The 23,495-nt window shown below is 44.1% G+C and overlaps 2 protein-coding genes across 5 annotated transcripts; both read left to right on the plus strand.

Moving 5' to 3' along the window:
• The first annotated feature begins 1,235 nt into the window (after positions 1-1,235).
• On the plus strand, positions 1,236-6,975 carry LOC110486182 (male-specific lethal 1-like 1). 2 transcript variants are annotated; one of them, XM_021557602.2, is made up of 9 exons: positions 1,236-2,442; positions 3,259-4,084; positions 4,480-4,685; positions 4,861-5,126; positions 5,331-5,395; positions 5,495-5,562; positions 5,737-5,861; positions 6,107-6,179; positions 6,297-6,975. In XM_021557602.2, exons 2-9 carry the CDS (start codon positions 3,407-3,409, stop codon positions 6,385-6,387), a joined length of 1,572 nt encoding a protein of 523 aa, XP_021413277.2. In that variant the 5' UTR covers positions 1,236-2,442; positions 3,259-3,406; the 3' UTR covers positions 6,388-6,975. The 2 variants fall into 2 exon arrangements, with proteins under 2 accessions (XP_021413277.2, XP_021413278.2); XM_021557603.2 differs by lacking the exon at positions 1,236-2,442 and adding an exon at positions 2,459-2,801.
• Positions 6,976-7,135: 160 nt separating this feature from the next.
• LOC110486181 (protein CASC3) lies at positions 7,136-21,418 on the plus strand. Of its 3 annotated transcripts, none has more exons than XM_021557600.2 (13): positions 7,136-7,564; positions 10,135-10,159; positions 10,252-10,307; positions 11,229-11,426; positions 11,527-11,672; positions 12,579-12,752; positions 13,174-14,066; positions 14,640-14,701; positions 14,822-14,930; positions 16,384-16,491; positions 17,875-18,077; positions 18,304-18,444; positions 19,335-21,418. In XM_021557600.2, exons 1-13 carry the CDS (start codon positions 7,379-7,381, stop codon positions 19,368-19,370), a joined length of 2,337 nt encoding a protein of 778 aa, XP_021413275.2. In that variant the 5' UTR covers positions 7,136-7,378; the 3' UTR covers positions 19,371-21,418. The 3 variants fall into 3 exon arrangements, with proteins under 3 accessions (XP_021413275.2, XP_021413276.2, XP_036796738.1); XM_021557601.2 differs by having other exon boundaries at positions 7,139-7,564; positions 18,304-18,493; XM_036940843.1 differs by having other exon boundaries at positions 7,447-7,564; positions 10,233-10,307.
• Positions 21,419-23,495: the final 2,077 nt, after the last annotated feature.

Raw genomic sequence — 23,495 nt, forward strand, 5'->3', positions numbered from 1 at the left:
AGTGATGGAGTGCTGCATTAGATGACCTGGCCTTCACAATCACCTGACCTCAACCCAATTGAGATGGTTTGGGATGAGTTGGACCGCAGAGTGAAGGAAAAGCAGCCAAGAAGTGCTCAGCATATGGGGAAACTCCTTCAAGACTGCTGGAAAAGGATTCCTCATGAAGCTGTTTGAGAGAAAGCCAAGAGTGTGCAAAGCTGTCATCAAGGCAAAGGGTGGCTACTTTGAAGAATCTCAAATATAAAATATATTTTAATCTGTTTAACACTTTTTTGGTTTCTACATGATTCCAGATGTGTTATTTCATCATTTTGATGTCTTCACTATTATTCTACAATGTAGAAAATAGTAAAAATAAAGAAAAACCCTTGAATGAGTAGGTGTGTCAAAATATATCTCATAGCTTATGTACAATTAGAAAAAGCCTATTCTAGTTTTGAATTGCCTAAACACTTCATCATCTAAACCGCCATTTGTATATTGTTGAACTCGAATCCTTTAAAAGTTTCAGTGAAGACATGACTGAAGTAAAAGTAGGTCACATCGCGAGTCTTGCCGCCTCCCAAACTACTGTTCACGGGACTCACAGACAGTAAATGGGTGGGCTCAACTATACTGCAGACATTGGGCAACTGTATTGTCAAATGGTGCAAATGTTATGCCTCTCTTCTCTGGTATATCATTAAGCAATAAGGCACAAATGTTTGTGGGCTATGGCCAATATACCACGGCTGTGGGGTGTTCTTATCCATGACGCATCGCGGAGTGGCCAAGGTGCCTTATTGTTATTTTTAACATAACTAGAGTAGTAAAAATACATGTTTTGTCATACCCATGGTAGTGGTATATGATCTGATATACCACGACTGTCAGCCAATCAGCATTCAGGGCTCGAACCACCCAGTTTATAATCAATCATGTCTCATACTCAATGTGTCCTTATTTTTCTCCCAAAATAATAGGGACATGTTGTATAGGCCTGCGGTGTTTGGACATCAAGTTTATTTAAAAATTCACAATACCCATAGGCAAAATTATAATTAATTAATTCCAATAAAATAACAACATTGTAAGCTATGCCATAATGCACAGTGCAGAGGAAACCTCTCACACGATTCTCAATTGCATCAGCATCCATATGACAAGCAGTAGAAAACATTAAAACCTGGCAGAGCTCATTACCATTCTTGAGAATAATTCCAATAATAATACAATAATTTAGACTATTTAACTGCCACTCCGTTTTATTATAGTATTTGTAAAACAAATATATATAATCCTTAGGTGTATATTTTGACGCAGGGTCCCCGTGCGCCATGTGAGCGCTGTAGCACAGAGGACGGCTCTGCCAGCTCCGGAGCGTGAGAGGAGTGTTCACACTAATAAACACTGCAGCGGCTAAGCATGGTCACCGGGCCTGTCCACGTGACAGGGGTGCTGTTACGACCAGGCATGGGGTCCGATCCTCTGCTGTTTTCGTGGAAAAAAATACTTTAGAGTGTAGCATCACTCAGTCATAGGCTACATCAATGTAAACACTTATCAGAGGAGCGGTAGAGAGACATGTGAGGGAAGAAGCGCAATATAATCTTGGATTTGTATATCTCCGTATTATAGGCCAAGGCTATAGCCTATTCGAAAAAAACTACCTAGCACAAGGCATAACTTTTTATTTTTTAATGTTTCTTTGTATTCATATGTTATTGTTAAAATATTATAGTAGGCTATTGCTTTTTTGCTGTTGAAGTTGGCCTGTCCATGCATGCTTATGAAACACTGTTTACTAAAAACAGGTGTTTCAACTGAATGTTACTTTACAAACAATGATGGGTGGGACTGACACCCGTTTCAGTTAGGAAAGTATACCATCTAGTGGTAAAAGAGCGACATTGATCCACAGTGACACCAACGTAGCAGCCTGTGGTCTCTAGTGTTGAGAGATATTAACTCATTTATAAGAAAAACAGAAACATGTAATGTTTATCTTCAACGAATCTTCCATCAACATAACTCCCTTACAAGATAGGGAATTTGGGGCCCCAGAATTGTCCTCTCCCCAAATAGAGAAGAGCCCAACCTAATATCAAGCAAGCAGGTGAAATGCCGTAATGCTGTATCCATTCCACAGTACTTTAAAAAAAAAATCCTTGTTGGTGACTGAGCCAGTTGCCAATAGGTTGCACCTAGTCCGCTTGTGAGTAGAGAAATAACAATTTCATCATGGTTGCATGATTGTACAAAAAAATATTAACAACAACAAATAGCAACAATCGTTAAAATTAGGTAGGAATATGCATTTGTCTTGGCCTTTTTATCCTTCAGAAATCCTCTGAAGTGCAACCGCTCGCTAATTGACCAATCAGAGGCGAGCATACGGGGAACGCATGCGCAATATCATTATTTTTAAACGACCTGAGAAGGTGGGCATCAAGGCGATAGGTGAGTTCCAATGAGTACGGAGAACATCAAATAGACAGGTGGCCTTTAGTCATAAGTGTCAAGCACAATATGTTATAACGTTCAAGAGAAAAACGTAACTTTGTAAAGCGTTTAAAGTTAAAATGGCGTCAAATGAGACCGGGTTGGTTGAAGGCAAAGTGGCTGTCATTGTTTTGCTCTTTCCTGCGGACCTAAAATGGAGGACTTGGCTAACCAGCTAACGTAGCTAGCCAACTAAGCGACTGCAGCTCATCTGTTAACGTTTGTTACTCTAGGACTATTTCCCTTGTAACCAAGCAATTGCCAGTCGCTGCATAATGTGTTCTCCAATCACCCGTTTTCTTTCAAACACCGGCTAGGTCAGTTATACACATCATTAGGCAACGTTAGCCGAATAAACTCAACTATTTAATGATTGTATTAGGGTAACGTTAGCTAACTACCTCGTCTGCGAGGCATACACGTGTTGTTGAGATGCAAGTCAGCTAATCTCCCAGGGTAGCTCGATTTTTGTTATTGTGTCACCTTGTTGGTTTATGTGTCAATATCATACAGATTATTCATGGACGTATAGAAATGTGTGAGGAGAAATTGTAGTTGGTAGCTACCAGAGATTGAGAACACTAACGTCACTAGCTAAGTGGCTTTCTGTTTGGGCTATATCTGCTGTAAGAGAAGGTGCTGTGGCCAACTTGGTAAAAGGTGGCTGGTTCCTGTCTGTTTCAACATTTGATTTGAGTTAGTTTATACCTGATAGACACAAGGTTATGTTGAATTAACTGTGTGTCCATCTGACATCCCTCCCTTGTATTTCAGGCTTGCATGGACATCTAGACAGCCCACTGTTGAGGAGAAACGGCATCCACGGTGTGAGATCAAGCTCTTTGTGCCACCAACGCCCCTGTCAGGAGGACATTGGTGGGCGTTGGTTGGCAAGGGTTCTGGTTGTAGGGTTGCCACAACAATGACATCCACTGTGTTCACAAGTGGAGGATATAAGCTGGACACAGTAGGGAAGATTGATTTGGTCAAAGCTCCAGCGGGAGGAACACCTGATTCCTTCAGCATCCTGAGGAGGGAGCCAAGTGAATATGTCATCGGAGTCCCAAACGTGCTGGGCAGTATCCACAACAGCAGCGGCCAGCAGCTTCAGGGGAAAGCCAAGGTGGTGCCAGGACAGGGACAGGTTACCTGCAGGCCTGGATCTGGACAGAACCTTGGGCTTGGGTCGGGGCAAGAGGAGAACTGGGTGAGCTTTGGAGCCCAAACTCCCCAGGGCAAACCGATGGGGGGCGAAGGCACCACACCAGTTAAGAGCAAGACACTACTAGGACAGACAAACAGCAATATGGGCAAGACGGACCTTGGAGTGCACAACACTATCAAACAGCCCCGGGACGATGTAGTGGGTGGCAGGGAGGTCAGAGGGGCTGCTACGGCAGCAGTCATGGGGGCACAGTCATCAGAACACAGCCCAGACTGCAAAAGAGGGAATATTAGGAAAGGGCCTGGTCACTCCCCTACACAGACCAGCTGCATACGCCAGATCCTCCTCCTCCAACTGGAACTCATTGAACAACAGCAACAGCAGCTCCAGTCCAAGAGTAAGGAGATAGATGACCTTAAAGCTGAGAAGGAAATGGTATGCTAGCAAACACTCCAAACACAAATGTATAACATTTCAATTGTCAAAACTGGTCAGCATATTTTGTTAAAAATGTAATTTTCCAGAATAACCAGCAGCAGGTATTTTCCCTCCAACCTAGGCCAGCTCCACAATGCCACCAGTGGTATTGTGATGTAATAGCAGTGCAGCACTATTATGACATCATTGTTTCTATCAAGTGTGATGTAATTGAAGTCAACTAAATCAGCCTCAAACACATTCAATATCTTTTTGTTGTACTCTTATGGACTGTACATCTCACAAGTGTTGAAGAGAATAGGCTACCCTACAAGACAAACTATTTAAATGCCAGAAGGGGTATAAACCTCACTTTAGCCCCATTGACATGGCGTGTTTTTTCACTACTGCAGCTCATGGCGCGGATCGAGCGCATGGAGCGCCGTCTGCGGCTAGGTAAGAAGGATGGGTGTGACCAGCACCCCACCCACATCCCTAGCCGGCAACAAGACAAGGCAGCAACGCCAGGGACACCAGAGGGGCAGGGGCTGTCTGAGGGCCGCAGCAACCATACACCCCGAACGCTGAATTTTGGCAGAGGAGGCAAGGGTCACAAACGGTAGGGCTCCACATTCAGGTAGAGGTAGCAATGTTTTTTATAATTTTTTTAGACTCCATGATATTACATACTTCCTAGATGCATACATGGAGATATATAACACACTGTAGATGCATGTACAAATCCCTTATTGTCCCTCAGGCAATTCCTCTAAAGGTAATGTTCTTGCCAATAGGCGTTTCCTCTTCCAGGACCCCAGGGCAGCCAAACGACGTGCCCAAGCCAAGGCTTCCCAGTCCCCACACAACGAGGCACTTCTCCCCAAAGAGGAGCCACTGGACGGAGGAGAGTTTTCAGATGGGTCTCCTGGAACCAGCTCGGCTGCCACTGAGGAACTGGACTACCTGTCCACCACAGACATGTACCTGTGTCGCTGGCATGTGCCTCCCCCGTCACCAACTTCGCGAGAGCCCTCACCCAAGAAGGAGGAGCCTGTGGCTAGTGAGTGTTACAAATTGTTAGAAAATGGTTGTATTGGAACCAGCGCATAGAACAGTGCATAAGAAGGCTAAGACTTGGGCCTTAAGTATGTTGGAATAGGCCACATTATTGCTTTTTGTTGCTGTATCTTTTGGAGAATGTGTGCTAAACAGGATTTGTAACAGTCCATGGGTGGTGGAATGACCTTCTCCCTCTTGTACACAGTTCCCTCATGGAAGGAAAACCTTATGGAGCCCCTAGGAGAGGAGGAGGCATCTGATATCCCTGAGGTGGCTACTTGTCTTGCACTGTGTGAAGCCCTACGCTGGTGGAAGTCCAGATTGGACCCCTGGTCAGGAGGTCTAAAGTCAAACTGTTTTCTCTTACAGAATCTGGATGACAATGTCTTCCTGAAGCGCCACTCGAAGCATGAACTGGATGAGAAGAGAAGGAAGAGGTAAGGGAGGGCTGGAGTTTTCACTCAGCTTTGTTTGCGTGTCTGACCAACTCTTGCTATGAGTCGGTCTGTTTCTCTGGCATACAGCTTCTGCCTTTCTCCTTATTTTTGTGTGTCCCTTATTTTGACCTTCCATCGCTGTGTTCTTCACTCTCCTTCGTTCACCTCCCATAGATGGGACATCCAGCGGATCCGTGAGCAGCGAATGTTCCAGCGACTGCAGCAGCGCATGAACAAGAGGAAGGGTATCCAAGAGAGTGAGCCAGAAGTGTTCTCCTTCTACCCAGAAGCTGAGGATGGTAAGTCCACCTATACACTGAATTGTTAGATACTACTGCACTGTTAGAGCTAGGAATACAAGCATTTCGCTACACCAGCAATAACATCTGTGAAATATGTGTATGTGACCAATTACATTTTATTTTTTAGATATTGCCAAAAATCAACTATCCCTTAAGGAATGTTTGTTGAGATGTCGTCAGTAGAAATACTGAGCAGGGTCTTATACTCATTGCTTATGAAAGTGTTCTTTCTCTCTCCTCAGTGGAGTACCTCATGATCACCCCCCACCTTCCAGTGGTGGTGTTTGGACGACCTCTGCCAAAGCTGTCAAGACGGTGAGTTGAGTCATACGCACTGGTTCTTGAATTACACCAAGCTAAACATCACTTGAATACAATCAGAGTGCTTGCCTCTCAACCTAAACCCCTGTGTTTCTCTATTCACCATTGAAGGATCTTTGACCTGCCCTGGCTGGATGAGCGGAGCCGCTGTCGAGTTGAAGTGCCCAAAAAGCAGACCCCCCACCGGACCTGCCGTAAATAAATCTGTCCTTTCCACCTGAGTCCAAGAGAGGAGACTCCGGCTGGATTGGTGCCAGGCAGGACTCCTCTGTGTAAACGTCTGCCTTGTTATTTGGGAGAGGAACACACACAGGAGGTTGGGGAATTGCATGCCACAATCCCCTAAAATCAAAGGATGCACTGTGCCACAGTTTGGACATAGTTGCTGGACTGCAGAACAGATCCTATAGTAGGGCTGGTTTGGAAGAAGATTGAGGGTGGTGTGGACTATCCAGGAAGAGCAGACATGTTTGTCTCCTCTAGATTCCCACTGGGTTCATTTGAGGACAGTTTTCCTCTTTGTCACTTCACCCCAAAAATCCCCAAGCTAAAGTTGTACAAACTGTTGACGTTGTCATTCACATTGACATGCCAGAATGGCTGACTCCCATCTGTATGTGATTGCTGTTGCATCCTATAGAAAGGAGATCTCCTGTTGGAGATAAAAGGGGAAAAAAAACATTTCACAGTAGGAGAGTGAGATGGTTTGAAAGCGCTTCAGCAGCACTTATGGTTTGTGTTTCAAACAAGATGTTGAAATTTAAAAAACAAAAATGCTTTATGAACATGACTTGGTTTCTTTTGAATTGTGTCTACCTGATTTGATAAGTGCAGGATATAAAATGACCTTGAAAGCACTGGAACATAATGGGAATTGGAAGAATTAGGTATGAGTGAAAGTTCATCTTTATCACTATCAATATATTGTCTCTGGTTAATAATTCATATTCATTCAACCTCTTGAGATTTCCGGAGATTTATAATTTTGTTCACAAATGTCATCATAATCATTTTTTAATAATTTCAAAATGCTTCAACCAATTAACGACACTTGCTAATTGAAAAGAGAACTTGGCAGAAAGATTGAAATGCCTTGATTGAAAAAAGATCGAGTAGGCTAGGGCGGAATTGCGTAACTAACATTCACCCACAATTCCTGGCATTCTTCCGGTTTCCTTTATCTGATTCCTAAGATGGCGGACCGGCGACGTCGAAGGAGGCGCGCATCCCAGGACAGCGAGGAGGACGATGAATCTGGTTCGGGATCAGAAAGTGGAAAGTCCCTTTCGCCAACGACAAAGCCCCGAGTACGGGACCCTGAACCAGTAGAGGCACCAGCTGTTCGTGTGGTGCCGGAAAACGATGCTGAATCCGAGTGTGTGAGTCTTACTCCCGAGACGCGAAGCCGATCAATTAATAGGACTTGATTAGTTGGATAACTAGCTAACTCGGCTAACGTTAGCGTGCTCGCTACTAATTCATGGCTGGGTCAACAAGTCACCCGGCTATGGGAATGGAACGGTGTTGGGCGGATAGTTGTCCGGTGTTTAGGCCAAGTCATATCCCCATGTTTTGCGTTTGCCACGTCCAGCTAATGTTTCTCATAAATCAACAAACTAACTCATGTTTTGCCGGGAACCGTCTGCAGCGCCAAACCGTAAACTAACGTTGGAGCTAGCTAACTTTGTTTTGTAATTTTAGCTTAGAATGTTTACCACGCTGGTAACGCGTTACCTAATGGTTATAGGGAAGTGTTTAATTTATCTAAATAACGTTACTGTACTATCAGTGTTTGTAGTTAAGCTCTTTGCAACTACTGTACTAGCTAGTAGTAGCTATGCTAATGTTAAATCCAAAGGGAGCTTTGATATTGTTGAGTTATTCCACTACTGACTGTGAAAATGTGACCATAATTAACGTCAACTAGTTACGATATTTACCTCCACCAATCACGCCTTATTTTTAAGTCATTTTCTTGTCCAGTAATCAGGAAAGAACTTGACTTCACCCTCTTGTTTTGAATGGCCACCACTACGCCAAAGCTTGTTGATATTTATCGAAATCCCTAGTGATGTGAGGAATCCATGTTTGGCATAATGAATGGTTGTTTGATTATATTTTTATTTGACTTGGAAAGTGCACATTAATCAACGTTTCAGTAAAAGTGCACTTTTTAGTCAGCCAGCTAATTTTCAACTGCAGTCCCAGGGCAGGTTATTAAAAACAACAATACAGACAATGAGCAGTGAGCACTTGCAGAGCAACGTAGGACAAGCAACACGTAGCACGCAGACTGAGCAATAGCACAAAAAGCAACAAAATACATCAATGCAACAGTTTCCACACCCCACAAGCTATAGCATGGAAAGTGGCAATATACAACTAAGGTTTATGTTCACAAGTCTGATTGGCCTTTAGCCATGTTTTGTTGAGGTGCGACATGTAGGGCAGTTGTGTGTCTGGTGGTAGTGTGTTCCAGACATGGGAAGCTCTCACAGAGAAAGCAGGTTGATTAAATGTGCTCATGAGCTCATGCTTTCTGAGGATATAACAGTGATGATGGCTATTGGGCGTCCTATCAAGCACTTTGAGAGCCTGTTTGTAGATGGACTGAATGGGTTTTAATGTTGGGCCCAACTAATCAAGTAGTATGTTAAGATGTGTTATCATAGATTTGACTTACAGTTTTGCTACCTCCTAGTCAAACAATTTCGTATAAATCGGAAATTAGCTAGGTTGAATTAATTTGAGGCACCCTTTTCACCTGCTCTTTACGAGAGGTTGGACTCAAGTATAATGCCACGATACTTAACATCGGATACCACCTGACATAGACATCTGGCTCAGGATCATCAGTTGCCCTCTTTGAGAAGAACATGCAGACTGTTATATTTTTTTAAATACTTTGAGATGCAAACATGAGACACTTTGTAACCTGGACCATTACAGTAGTGAGTTCTTGTGCAGCTTGTTTGCTCTTTGCATGCACCTATATCACTATAATTTGCATACATTTAAACTTCAGATCCAGTACAGACAGAAGACAGGCTGAACAGTACTGATCCTTGGGGCACGCCCACCTCATAGCTGATAGTGGTCGACAGCTCATTGCTCACTCTGACACACTGGGTTCTGCCTTTTCAAAGTATGAGCTCATCCATCTCAAGGCGTCAGGGGAGAAGTTAAAACTTGGGACAGTTGTTTATGAGAACCTCATGGTTAAGTGTCAATCTTTCCTTAGGTCTAGAAATACAGCCCCAACAATGCCCCCTTTGTCCATATTGGACTTCACATTTTCCAGAAGAAAGCAGTTGGGCCTTTCTGTGGTGTGTTTTGCTCTGAAGTCAAACTGAATGGAGTGTAATGTGAAGGGGCTGTTGAGGTTGGCCATCAGTTGCTCTGCTACACACTAGTCAGCAACCTTCGACACCACAGGTAGTTTACTAATGGGCCTGTTACTCACTTCAGCAGGGTCACCTGATTTAAAGATGGATGTTATTATGGCCAACTTCCAGACCCTTGGAAACACCCCATGACCAATAGATGTGTTGGTGACCTTGGTAATGGGGCCAATGAGTGACTCAAACTTTTTTTTTTAATCAACATAATTGGTGAAGCAAAGGGAAATTCTAAATTGATCTGGAAGAATCTAAAAAAAAAAGTTAACAGGGAAAGACCACAATGACACTGCAAAAAGACTGGACATCTATGTGAATGACAGTCTAACACAGGATGCATTGGCCAGGTTTGGATTAGATTTTGTTTAGGAAACCATTAATTGTAAGTCAGTCTGGGTTGTGGATAGAAAAACCTCTCCGCTTCCACATCTGTGGAGAGTTGGTATCATGTGGTATCATGTTTGCCTGTCAGTGGTGTGTAGGCTACATACTGTTGCTATTTGTTGTCGGTTCAGTCGCATTGTTTGACTAGTGTTATCCTTTCTTAACAGGAAAGTGAAGATGGTGTAGGAGAAGGTGAGTCAGTGTTTGTTGATGCAATCCAATGGCCTATCTAGAATGATGCACGCATCTGAGGCATTTCCCACAGTTGATGTTTATTTTTGCAGCTGTCCTTTCTGACTATGAAAGCGCAGATCCTGAGGAGAATGGCTCCCATTCAGAGGTAAGTTGCCACTGCTGAACAGAGTATACTAGGGTCAAATTTGAATGTAATTAAAAAATAATAATAATAATTTGCATGGGCAAAATAGTATATGACTAACCAGGTTGTTTGAATTTCAGTAATGCAGGCTTCATGAGCCTACCACAAGGTTCCCCATTCTCCCAACAGAATATCCCAACAAATAGATTGGAAAGATCATGATGTTTCTAACTTCCAAAGTATTTGTGAAAATTGTTTTGTGTATCACCATGAAAGGAGAGTCCCTCCAGGATTTTTCTATTCTGAGACCCCCCTTTTTTGTTTTGTTAAATCAACAATTCCTAGTATATTATTTAAGGGCTTGCAAATTTGACCAATCCTGCACTATTACCTCATAAAACAGTCAAATTATCGCATACAACTGACTGATCACCACACTTAAAAAGGGCTCACAATTTCAATTCCACTGCACATTTACTGCATAAAATTGTTCAATTAAGCACACATCACAAGCTTTTCCCTCGTCAGTGCATTTTTGTAACAAATTTGACAAAATCATTGCATATTGCCATGCAAAATGTCAGAATTGCTGCAGCGAAATCCTGGAGGGACTGAAAAGATGAGCAGGTTTCAACCATTGATACAGGTACCGGTATTTCGGAACACAGACCTTCTGCATTGTAGCAGCCCCTATTTGCAGGATACAGAAAAATAAAAACATTTACAATTGATGTACTCGTGCACTGCAATGCCTATGATGGTACTGGAATCCTCTTAATGAGGTCTTAACTGTGGTTCTGATGTGAAGTTTAATTTGTCCACTATGCATGGACGGTTTTGACTGCAATAAGTAGGACTCCAAGGATATTTGCATTGAGCTCTCTGACAGTATAATGATACACATGGAGCAAACTAACACAAGTCTTGTGTTTTCTCTCTCAGGGAGGTGAGGAGGAGGAAGAGGTCCCTCCACCGGCTGCTGGGCCCAAACCCACTCCTGCTTCCGACACCCCTGCTGCAGAGGGGGAGCTGCAGGAGGGAGGGGGAAAGAATGGGGAGGGTGAGAAAAGTATGAGGAAAGAAGTGAAGTGTGAAGACAAAGGCAACCTGGCAGGGGAGCGGCAAAGCGGAGATGGACAGGTAAGATGGTTAATTGAAAAGAAAATGGAGTTGAGGAATCACATACAAATATAGGCCTCTTGGTCAATCATTTTGAGTAATTCTACTCTTGTGTTACTAGGAAAGCACAGAAGACTCTGAGAATAAAGGTGCTAAACCAGGCCAGAAGCTGGATGATGACCAGGATCGTAATAACCCAGCCTATATCCCCCGTAAGGGAATGTTCTTTGAGCACGACGTCAGAGGAAATGCACAGGAGGAGGAACGGTAAAGGGGGAGCGTTTACCCTTTTTATCCATGAAATGTTTTTTGTTCAACTGGAACTAGCCAAACGTGACCAACAACCACACAGAAAGGAGGAATAACTCCTAATAACTACTAATCAGGGATGCAAACTAGTCACCTTTTGATGAATTTCGCCCTTTTGAATCCAAAATAGGTGACCTATGTGATTCGTGTAGATCCGATGAGAAAAGTTTGGGGATAGAGGCGGAGGCTTTGGATCACTACTGGCTGTAAGCGAACGAGTGATGGGCGTTTGGAGCTATACTGGCTGTATCCCAGGCTCAGCCTATCGTTCACAAAACCACTGAAAGGGGGGGGGGGGGGGGGGATTTCATTTGTTACTAAGTGAACGTTATTTTTGCACACTGAGCCTGTTGCACCTGATTGATGTCCTCTATAGTGGCCGCTATAATAGAGCAAACACAGAATGCTTGTTTGTGTCATGCGTTCTACTTAAAAATATTTTAAAAATCCCCAAGTGTAATATTTGTGTGTGTGGTCACAAGTGTTCTATTATGAAGGCTGTCATGGCTAACTGCAATATTAGTGTATTGTTTTTTTTCCTCAAGACTTTGAGTGTAATTTGCTGTAAAGTCTAGGCAACCAGTAACATTGGGTTGCTTTCTTTACATTTTTTAGCTGTGAGTTAGGTTCACATGAAGCACTTATTTTACACTCAGACTGATCATGTAGATCATATTCCTTGTTGTTTAATTAGTTACCCTGCATTTCCCCCTAGCAGGGATTTTTAGCATGTTTCAGTGCAACAACAAAAAAGTGTCCCCTTTTTGGGCCCTCAACAGTTTGTATCCCTGAGTAATAGATGGGTGTTGTTTCATTGGTAAACCCGTTTATTGATATATTTGTGGCTTCTTTCCTGTCCTCCAGGCCTAAGGGTCGTAACAGGAAGCTGTGGAAGGATGAGGGTCGCTGGGAACACGATAGGTTCAGGGAGGAGGAGCAGGCGCCCAAGTCACGTGAGGAGCTGGTTGCGATCTATGGCTATGACATCCGCAACGGAGGTGTCTCCAATGAGCGGTCGTATAGACAGCGCAAGCCCAGGTACTACTAACCCTTCAACTCTATTGGCCCAGTGTTCAAATCCCCATGTCCCTGACAGCCTGTAACACTAACCACCAGTACTGTCTATCGTGCCAATTTATATTAACAGGCACAATGTCACCCCCTTACAATGTCATCTCGCGAAAAACCACAATGGTTAACTACAGGGGTGGCAATCATTTTGGCATGAGGGTCACGTTGAGGTAAAAATAGATAGTGCAGAGCTTTTTGCAGGACAGAAAAGGGAAAATTCTTTGAAAATATATAGGTCCCCATTTATAAATTCTACATACTTACTATCTCGTTTTAGATGTTAAAAATAAATAAAAAACAAAACATAATCTGGCCCACGTACCATAGTTTGCCCATTGCTGGTCTACTTGCAGCTTGTCCTCACACTAGCCGCCTCCTCCCCCTGCAGACACAGCACCTCTCCAGTCCGGGACAAGCGCTGGCAGGACGGAGACTGGGAGAGGCCTGTCCATACCTCCTGGCAGCAAGGAGGGAACCCCAACAGCTGTAGCGCCCCCCCAGCCGTGGCCCTGCAGCAGTCTGGTCCTCCCCCCTCAGCAGCCCCAAACACCCAGCGCAGCAACAACCCCCCCAGGCCCTCCTCCCACCCCCCTCCCCGGGGCTTCCAGGGCAACCGCCCTCCCCAGGCACACCACAGGAATGACCGAAACCAGGAGTCCCAACGGCCAGGCCCCAAGGCCCACCCCGCCGAGCCCCTCCAGACCCGGAGTTTACCGCCCATGGACGGGGAACAAGGCCCCAGGGGCCGGGGGAACAGAGGGGCCCATACAGAGCGCAGCCCTTCGGTCGTGGTGGAAGAGGTCCGCAGCGAGGAGGATGACGAGCGCAACACAACTACAGTGACAACGTCACAGTCCGTGTACTACAATCGCCACTACAGTGGCAAGGGAGATCGCGAAAGGGACTCTGCGCCACCGCCACGACGACAGGAGCAGCAGCGAGGGGGATCTGTTCCTCCGGCAGACAACCAGGTTACCCACGATGCCTCCCCAGCTCCAGAGCGCCCCGTGGAGAAGAAGTCGTATTCCCTAGCCAGGAGAACTCGCACCCGGGCCACTGAGCTGGGCAAGCAGGCCTCCCTTGAGGAGCCTGCCTCCACCGTCTCTTCCTCGGCCCTGAAGAGTGAGCCGTGGCATGGCCCCGGTCAGAGTCAGGGGGATGCTGGAGACAGCAGCCAGGGGACAGTACTCGCAGGGTTGGACCAGGACCTGACCAGACTCAGCCTGGCCGGACCGAACTGGCCCCAGAACCCATCTTCATATCTACGCGCTGAGATGAGGGGTGAGCCTTCTCTTTTGTTCTCTCCTTTCTCGCTCACTCTACCCCTTTTATTTTTTTTATTTTGAGTATTATGTAGTGACACACACCCTCTCAGAGCTCCAGCCGCACTGTTACAAGCAGCTCAGTCACCACTGCACCAGCATCCCAGGTGAAGCTAAGCAGCAGCTCCCTGGTGCAGCACTGAGTTGGTTGGTCGGTCAGTTGCTGACCGCTCAGTGTGGCTGGTTGACATAATGAGGCCATTGCAGTCAGTGTGGAGCAGTGTGGGCAGACGGTAGTGTGGGAATGGAAGTCTCTCTCTCTCCTAAGCCCTGCACATAGTCTGGAGCCTGGGAGGTTTTTATTGTGCAATACATCGAAAATAAATGTACTTTTGGCACCTGAGGTTTAAAGTGCCTCAAGTACACATTTTGTCAGGACAGAAACCCTAGTTAGAACTACACGTTGGTAGCTGTTTTGTCATGATACGATGTAACGTGTTCCTCACTGTAACTAACTAAACAGCCGCAGTTGATCAGTTAGTTGGATTTGTTTTGCTTGCGCGTTGTCGACCCTCTTCTCGTCTCTTTGCAGGCATCCCTAGCTCTATACACATGGGTGGAGCACCTCCACAATACAGTAACATAGAAGAGCTGGTGAGTAGGCCTGCTTGTGTTTGTCATTTTTATATGTTGCCTTCAAGGGGAAATCTGGCATTTTTTACCTGACATTTTGAGTGGTTCGGTTAGCTATCATCCTCTTTCTCTCCATCTCAGGGAGCTGGTAACCGGGCAAAGCGGTACTCGTCCCAGCGCCAGAGGCCAAGCCCGGAGCCCGCTCCTCCTATGCACATAGGGGTCATGGAGGGCCACTACTACGAGCCCAGTGAGTCAGTGCCACACACTACCACCAGAAGGCAGGGCACAACTGAAAACACACACTAGCCGGTGTCTTTGTCCATAGGCTCAGAGCCAGGCTCTGGTAGAATCAGTACTAAACTACAACATGTTTTAGCTGCATTAAAAAGCTGTTTTAAAATGTTTTAACTGTTTTGAGAGGTTAGTTAGAATGGTAGGGTACACGGGTATCTGTGGAGCTTTCATAAACACGTAGCTTATGTTATAGTTTAACACATGATTACCTGATTGCCACATCAGATACTTGTGTGTGTATATATAGTGTATGTGGACACCTCTTCAAATTAGTGGATATGGCTTGTACAGCCACTCCGTTGCTGACCGGTGTATTACATTGAGCACACAACCATGCAATCTCCATAGACAAACGTCAGTAGAATGGCCTTACTGAAGAGCTCAGGGTCTTTCAACGTGGCACCATCATACGATGCCACCTTTCCAACAAGTCAGTTCGTCAAATTTCTGCCCTGCTAGAGCTGCCCCGGTCAACTGTAAGTGCTGTTATTGTGATGTGGAAACGTCTAGGAGCAACAACGGCTCAGACGTGAAGCGCTAGGCCACACAAGAATGGGACCGCTGAGTGCTGAAGCGGGTAAAAATCATCAGTCCTCGGTTGCGTCACTCACTACCGAGTTCCAAACTGCCACTGGAAGCAACGTCAGCACAAGGACTATTCGTCGGGAGCTTCATGAAAGATCTAAGATCACCATGTGCAATGCCAAGCGTCGCCTGGAGTGGCGTAAAGCTCGCCGCCATTGCACCAGTGGAAACGCATTGTGTGGAGAAATGTCCGACAGGCGAATCTCGGTTTGGCAGATGCCAGAAGAAAGTTACCTGCCCCAATGCATGAATATGGTCTGGGGCTGTTTATCATGGCTCGGGCTTGGCCCCTTAGTTCCAGTGAAGGGATAATTTAATGCTACAGCATAACTTACATTCTAGAATATTCTGTACTTCCAACTTTGTGGCAACAGTTTGGGGAAGGACCTTTCCTGTTTCAGCATGACAATGCTTAAAGTGCACAAAGTGAGGTCTGTACAGAAATGTTTTTTTTTTGAGATCGGTGTAGAAGACCTTGACTTGCCTGCACAGAACCTTGACCTCAATCCCATCGAACACCTTTGGGATGAATTAGAAAGCTGACTGCGAGCCAGGCCTAATCGCCCAACATCTGTGCCCGACCTCACTAATGCTCTTGTGGCTGAATGGAAGCAAGTCCCCGCAGCAATGTTCCAACATCCAGTGGTAAGCCTTCCCTGGAGAGTAGAGGCTGTCATAGCAGCAGAGGGGGACCAACTTCATATTAATGCCTATGATTTAGGAATATTTGAAAAGCAGGTGTCCACATACTTTTGGTTTGGTTGTGGAGTTGTAGAATAATATACTGTAGAGTGTAAATGCTATATTGTCTCCTCCTGCAGTGTCTTACCAAGGACCAATCTATTCCCACGGCGACAGCCCCGCCCCCCTCCCACCCCAGGGCATTCTGGTCCAGCCTGAGATGCACCTCCCCCACCCAGGACACCCAGGTTAGTGTCTGTCAACTTGCTGCCAGGGAAATACATGGTGTGGGTAGCAGTTACCCCTCAACTAAGATGACAGATATGAACTTGGCCTGGAGTCTTCGCTGGCAAAAAAAATAAATCGATGACAAGCTTTCTTGAACATCACTTAACTCTGCATAATCACCATGCAAGTGAAGACATGTTCAATCAACTCGGTAATAGTATTGCTTAAATTCTCAACTCTCAAATGAATTGTTATTCTTACTGGATTAATGAAGAAAAATAACTACTTTGTATAGTGCTTTTCAACAAGTGTTTCACGTCATAAGAAGTTGACTCCAGACTAGGGATGTGAAAAATGTACAATTTGTCTTCAACCATTTTTTTTTTTAACGATAAGAAAAAAAAACATAAAATGACATGTGAATTCACAATGGAGATATGGTTATTCATATGACCACTAGGGGGCAATGGCGCTCAATCCACCCCAGTCATGGCTGCCAGACGGCGCTCACCTTACTGCTGTCCCCCACCCACTCAGCAATGATGGTAGGCTCTCTCCTGTGTGCCTCTTCTCCATGCTCGGTGGTCAGCACATGGGACTTAATGTCCCGCTTCTCATCAATGTGATGGCTCGTGGCAATGATGTATGACCGCGTGTTCAGATTGCAGAGCAATCATTGTACAATTTCACTTTCCGGGGCTTCACAGTTTTTCATGTAGTCTGGTTCTAGATATACCATCAGGGCATTGAAGCCGACATCCTCTACCATTGACAATGGCTGCATATTAACTGCAATAGTTTCTGTAATCAGCGCTGTTATTTTCTCCATCCCTTATCGCACTTTTCTTGTGAAGATCCTGTCTTTTGTTGGGGTCCTGTGCTGCTGCCAGCAATGTTTCGAGTCTCGCAGTGCCTCCCTTTCAGATAGTTGAGCATTCTACCTGTACTGCCATTGTAGCTCAATTCCACTTTGCAAAGTTTGCATTTCACTACCTAATTTAACCTCTAATTGCCGTACGGGACTTTGCTGTTGTCGCTTCCCTGTCTCACTCTGACATTTTCCCAACTGTTAGCAATGATGACGTGCTTTATATTCGTGGCAAATAATTTCGAAAGATTCATATCTCCTAACGTTACAGCATTATTGCGTTAGGTATGTTTATTTTTTCCCTTTTATGATGACTGGTGACCTTTTTTAATGGTAGTTGTGTGATAACTAAATGCACTGATTTTAATTGTGGGGGAGGGGAACTGTCCTTCGGTGAAGGATTTTTTTTTTTTCAAAATGTTTACAATTTCATTTAAATGGCCACTTCTACTCCTGACCAGAAATGCCGGTATGGTATTAGCTACTGTATGGGTCTGTCTGGTCACACCCATGAACCCCTCCTGTCTCCCCTCAGGTCTACACCCCCACCAGTCGAGCGGCCCCATGCCCAACCCGGCTCTCTACGCTGCTCCCCCTGTCTCCATGTCCCCTGGACAGCCCCCTCCACAGCAGCTGTTGGCCCCGCCATTCTACCCTCCGCCGGGTGTCATGACCTTTGGGAACACCAACTACCCCTACCCGGCAGGAGCCACCCTGCCCCCCATGTACAACCCCCCGGTGAGACCTCTGCCCTCGACATCATAGCTACCATATCTGCATGTCAAATGTTGCTATATATTCTACCCAGTGCAACATTACTGTTGCAATATTCTGTCAGCTCTGCAATTCTTGGCAAATGTATAAGGGGTGTTCGACTCTACCGTTAACATTTAGGAATGTGTAGCACATGCTACAAACATGCTGGTATTTACACTCATGCGTAAACCGTTTAACCTCCCCTCAGGCCCAGTCGCAGGTGTACGGCCAGTCGCAGGTGTACGGTGGGGTGACGTACTACGACCCGATGCAGCAGCAAGCCCAGCCCAAACCCTCGCCTCCCCGGCGTTCCTCCCAGCCCGTCACCGTCAAACCTCCCCCACCAGAGGTAGGGTACGGCCCGGAGTGAGCCCCGAACCCCAGCGACCCAACAACTGGCAAGTCTTCAGTCTCTCGCCCACTCGCCCAATCAAACACCAAGACTTAGACCTGCCTCAGTCCTAACTGGATGAGCCGGTGTGAGAGTAGGACGAAAGGGAAGGTTATGTTCTTTTAAAATGTTGGTGATGTTGAAAGTCTGTTCTGTTGGGTGGGTGAGGAGTACGGAATAGGTCTGTGTAGCTGTAGGTCACACTATACCGTAGCCGTACATGTGTCTGTGTAGCTGTAGGTCACACTATACCGTAGCCGTACATGTGTCTGTGTAGCTGTAGGTCACACTATACCGTAGCCATACATGTGTCTGTGTAGCTGTAGGTCACACTATACCGTAGCCATACATGTGTCTGTGTTCCTCTTTTTTTTAAAAATTTTAGCCCCCGTTCAAACGTAGGCTACATGTCTAAATCAAATGGTGTTTTTGCCTTGGACACGTGTGAAGGCCAGTGGCTCTGAGTCGGAGGAAAGCGGCTGAATGTGTGTTTAGATCTCTGCTCTCCAGTTCGTTCTGACAGACGAGCTCCTCTTATCCCCTAGAGCTCCTCCTAAAACTGCCTTCAAACTGATGTCTCTTTTTGAAATGTGAGTGGACACACACACTCTACAGAGACATGATTCAAAATCCCAGCAGAGATGCAGAGGTAACCTGCAAACAAACGAATGCCCAACACCTAGCTGCGTGAAAATCTCAAGACTTTTCCAAATGAGCTCAATTGTAATTGCTGAACCATGCGTTCATGTCTCTCTCGCCTCCCTCTTCCTGCCTAATCCAAAGCTTGTGCGACAGAACGGTTGCGCTGATTTGTCCCGTTTTTGCTATTTTTTTTCCCGTCTCTCCAGGACCGGAGTGGGAAGGCCAGTCAGATCAGATCCTAGCACGGCGTTCCGAATGACTACGCCAGTCGGAAGAGAGCGAGGGACAGGGAGACTGGGTCTGCAATAGAGGACCAGCGCCACCTGTGGAGCGGATGATGAATAGAGTTTTTATCTGCCTTGTGTTCAGGTGCACCATTGGTCGGTCGCCCACAATGCTGAAGGGTTTTTTGCTGTTTTGGTACACCTACTAGTGTTTTGCCTCTGAGTGGAGTGCTGTCTTAAAACCCCTATAAAATGTAACCATATAAAACTGTTAAAGAAAGCCCTTGGTAACAACTCCTCTTTAAACATTACTTGACACCGATGACGACATTCGTAGAATTTTGTTCCTTCTAACAATCTGTCGTTCAACTGTAGGTATATTCATGCAGAAAAATGTGTTGTAAGCTCGAACAAATGTTTAGGACTGGGTTAAATGTGTCATGTGAGTATTATGGAGAGTTATAACTGGGATAGGTAGTCATTTTATGTGGGCTAGCTAGAGCTGTGTTCGTCCCACCCACCAGACAGATTCTACTCCAGTGTTTCCGGAACCCTCCATAGCTAAAAAAAAAATTTTTTTTTTTACATTTACACTCCCCTACGTATTTATTTGGACAGTGAAGCAAAACTTTAAATGTCTACTCCAGCGTTTTGGATTTGAGATCAATGTTTCATACGAGGTGGCAGTACAGAATGTCGCCTTCTGTTTAATTTAAGGCTCTTTTAATAAATATTTGTTTTCCTTTTTTAGAAATGAAAGCACTATGTATCTAGTCCAATCAAATGAAATATTTGAATCTCATCTAAATGCTGGAGTAGAGACAAATTGTTTTGCTTCACTGTCCAAGTAAATATGTGGAGGAGTGTCTCATTTCATCTCACAACGGCATTGTAGGTCTTAGTTTTTATTTTATGGTTTTAAGTCTCGTTAACGCACTTTTTTTTTTTATTTTTTTTTTTAGATAAAGAATAAATCCTATATACAAATGGTGCTAACCTATAGCTAGTACCCTAGAATTTCAACTTGTTCTTTTCCATTTCTCTTGATACCTTCCACATTGTACTGTTTTTTGTTTGTTGTTGTTTTAAACGTATTACTGTATTACCAGAGAACCATTTAACTTTGCCTGAAACTGATGTACTTGACAGTGCTACTGCTTGGTGATAGCTTTCTCTAATGTAAGTGTGTGTATATAGATAAATGTATATTTAAAGCCTGTGGCTTAAATTCGTATAAATACTACCACCTTGTTATCAAATGAATACTGTCACAATGAACAAAAGTCTGCAGGGATGTCCTGTCTGTTTTCTGTATACATGGTTATGGATGGATGGATAAAAAATACATTGAAAAACATCTGGCTTTTGACATTTTAAATGGTGGTTTGGAGGTTTGCTTTTTCCTTATTTCCTCAGAATCCTTTTTGTAAAAGTAGAGTGACTGGTGTGGCTACTCTACCACTAAACTGGGTCTGTTTGCAGAACATACTGCTGATCTGAAATGGTTTTTTTTTTGCCTAAAGAAAATTCCTTTAACTGCTGCGTTTTACACAGGCAGCCCAATTCTGAGCGTTTTCCACTAATTGGTCTTTTGACCAATCACATCAGATATTTTTCAGATCTGATTGGTCAAAAGACTGAATAGAAGTCTAAAAGCAACCTACAATACATGCATGTTATACATACATAGATATGATTGTGAAAATAATTCAGTTGGTGCTGGTGGCTGCAAGCTGTTATAGTAAGTCTGCCTGGAAAAGGGCAGCTTATTGATGTATCTTTAAATTGGCTTTATCTTTTCTTAAACTACTGAATCAGTATAAACTGAATTGAGTTGAATTAAGTTATTTGTTTAGAAATGGCTGGTAATGTTATTTTAAATATTTAATTTTCTCTGCCTTAATAAATTGTTTTGAAATGTTTCATTTTAAATAAAGGTTACATTTAAAAAAATTACTAGACCTGCCAACACTGAGGGCTTGTTTCATAGATGTTTGAATATAAAATGTTTCTTTGTGGAGCAAATTTTGTTTAGACAGAGGAATATTAAACAAAGTATAGGATAATGATTGTCGTGTGGTTGATTTGAAGTTAATTCAATGGCTACCACTGGATGGCGACATTGTGCCAAGCCTTCAGACTGACTGCATGGTACTGCGTTTCTCATGTAGGCCTATTAAACATTTAAATCATTCACAAATCAACTATATGTATTATTTAAATAAGTCATTTACCAGACACTCTTATCCAGAGAAACTTACAGTATCCCGTGTGTACATTTTCATACTGGTCCCCCGTGGGAGTCAAACCCACAACATTGGTGTTGCAAACACCATGCTCCACCAACGGCCATACGGGACTACCTATCTACGAACTGATGGCCATAATTCTACAAGTCAGAATACTCAATGATACAATTTGCCCTTTCCAGTTGACCCTTAAGTTAACATGACTTGAGTCCAGCCATCACATGAAAATTAAATTAGGTGCATTTCACTGTTGTATTATAATGGGGCCATTGATGGATGGTAAAATGGCCCACTTATAATGGCTGGGGCCTGTACTGAGACTAAAAGGCCTCTTGCTGTGGAGCTACAGAGATGAGTGACAGCTTGATGGCAAGAGACATTAACGGGTCAATTTTGACTCTTCGAGTGGAAAATATGGTTTGTGTTTCAAAAACGAGGTGAACACAATTTATTCAAATCTGAATAAGAGGACAAGGCATTGCTGTATTTGTATACTTAACCATAGCCCTTGTTTGGTTAGCTACGTTGTACAGGATAGGCTACAAAGGAAATGCACTTGCCTGCCATCTCTTTGCCAGGGTCCCTCTGTCTGTCTCTATGCCTATCTGGTGCTGACATTACCAATAGGGTGGAATCTCACTTTCTGCCATGTAGCAAATTACAATGTTTCTGTCATGACATCTTCTGGAGAATGTAGGAATACAGAGTACACTTTGAAAATAGCTACAACGGCATTATCTACTTACCAATGTGGTATCTCGCTTCATACAAGCATGGATGAGAATAGTGTATCCACTTAAATGTATTTGTAGCGCTTTCCACAGTCATTTGTCACAGACTACTGTTTATTACAAAAGCCAGGTGTAAACTCTCACAGAGCATACTGAAGGTGACATTTGGCATTGAGATGAAACACTTGTGGAAGAAACATTGAGAGGAACCAGACCGTATGAAAGATTTCAAGTAAAGCTGAGCGTTAGGGAGCCTACTGGTCTGGTGTAAGAGGAGTGCGGGTGGGAGGAGCTGAGGGAAGCCTAGGGGTACTCAAGCTTCTACATCAATAATTGTGTATGAATGAGGTCAAAACTCTGAATATTGCACAGCCAGGGGGCTAAAAGCTGAACTAATTCAAACTCCCTAGACCGCTGTGGAGGTTTACTTTGATCTTGGCCCATGGTATAATATGTATATTTTAGCTGAGAGTTTCAGAGTTAAGCCACTGTTAAAATTCAACCATTCTTTCTTTGAAGGTTAGGATTGTGGAGACATTATGACCAAAAACATTTTTATTGGTAGCCTACCATAACTAATAGGTCCATTTGGACCACATTCCACCAGAATTCAGGTGTTGGAGGACAAGCAAAGCTAATATAGGATGTGTTTTCCTCTTTCCCCCCCCCAAAAGAGGTGGTTTGCTTCTTCTGTTTAGTGAACTTTGCTCTCGATACACTCATCCCTTTGGGCACAAATGTATTGGAGGTAAATTAGAGAGAAGAGAGAGGCATTGAATATTCATTGAGGTGAGACTCTCACCTCATTGTTCCAGACTCTCATCACTTTCCATACAGAATTTTCACCATCAACAGTGTTGGGGAGTAGTGATCTACATGTAGTTCGACTAGTAATTTAACTCCATTTTGCAGTCGCTTTGTGGTTCAAATCAATTCAAATCTAGGTAGTGTTTTCAGTAGTTAATTACTATTTTGCCATGTAGAGGTGTAGCTAACTACTGGAACTTCCCACTATTATTTTGCAAGAAAATAAAATATGTGTGAAATAGGCAAGAATTTCCTTTCATTATCAGACCTGACAAATTTTTACTTGAAAAAGTGTTGGTTTTTAATAGGCCAAACATGCACATTCTGTTAACATCTGACTCCAGAGTGATCTGTTC

This window comes from Oncorhynchus mykiss, chromosome 13 (genome assembly GCF_013265735.2).
Source record: "Oncorhynchus mykiss isolate Arlee chromosome 13, USDA_OmykA_1.1, whole genome shotgun sequence".
Classification (NCBI taxonomy): Eukaryota; Metazoa; Chordata; class Actinopteri; order Salmoniformes; family Salmonidae; genus Oncorhynchus; species Oncorhynchus mykiss.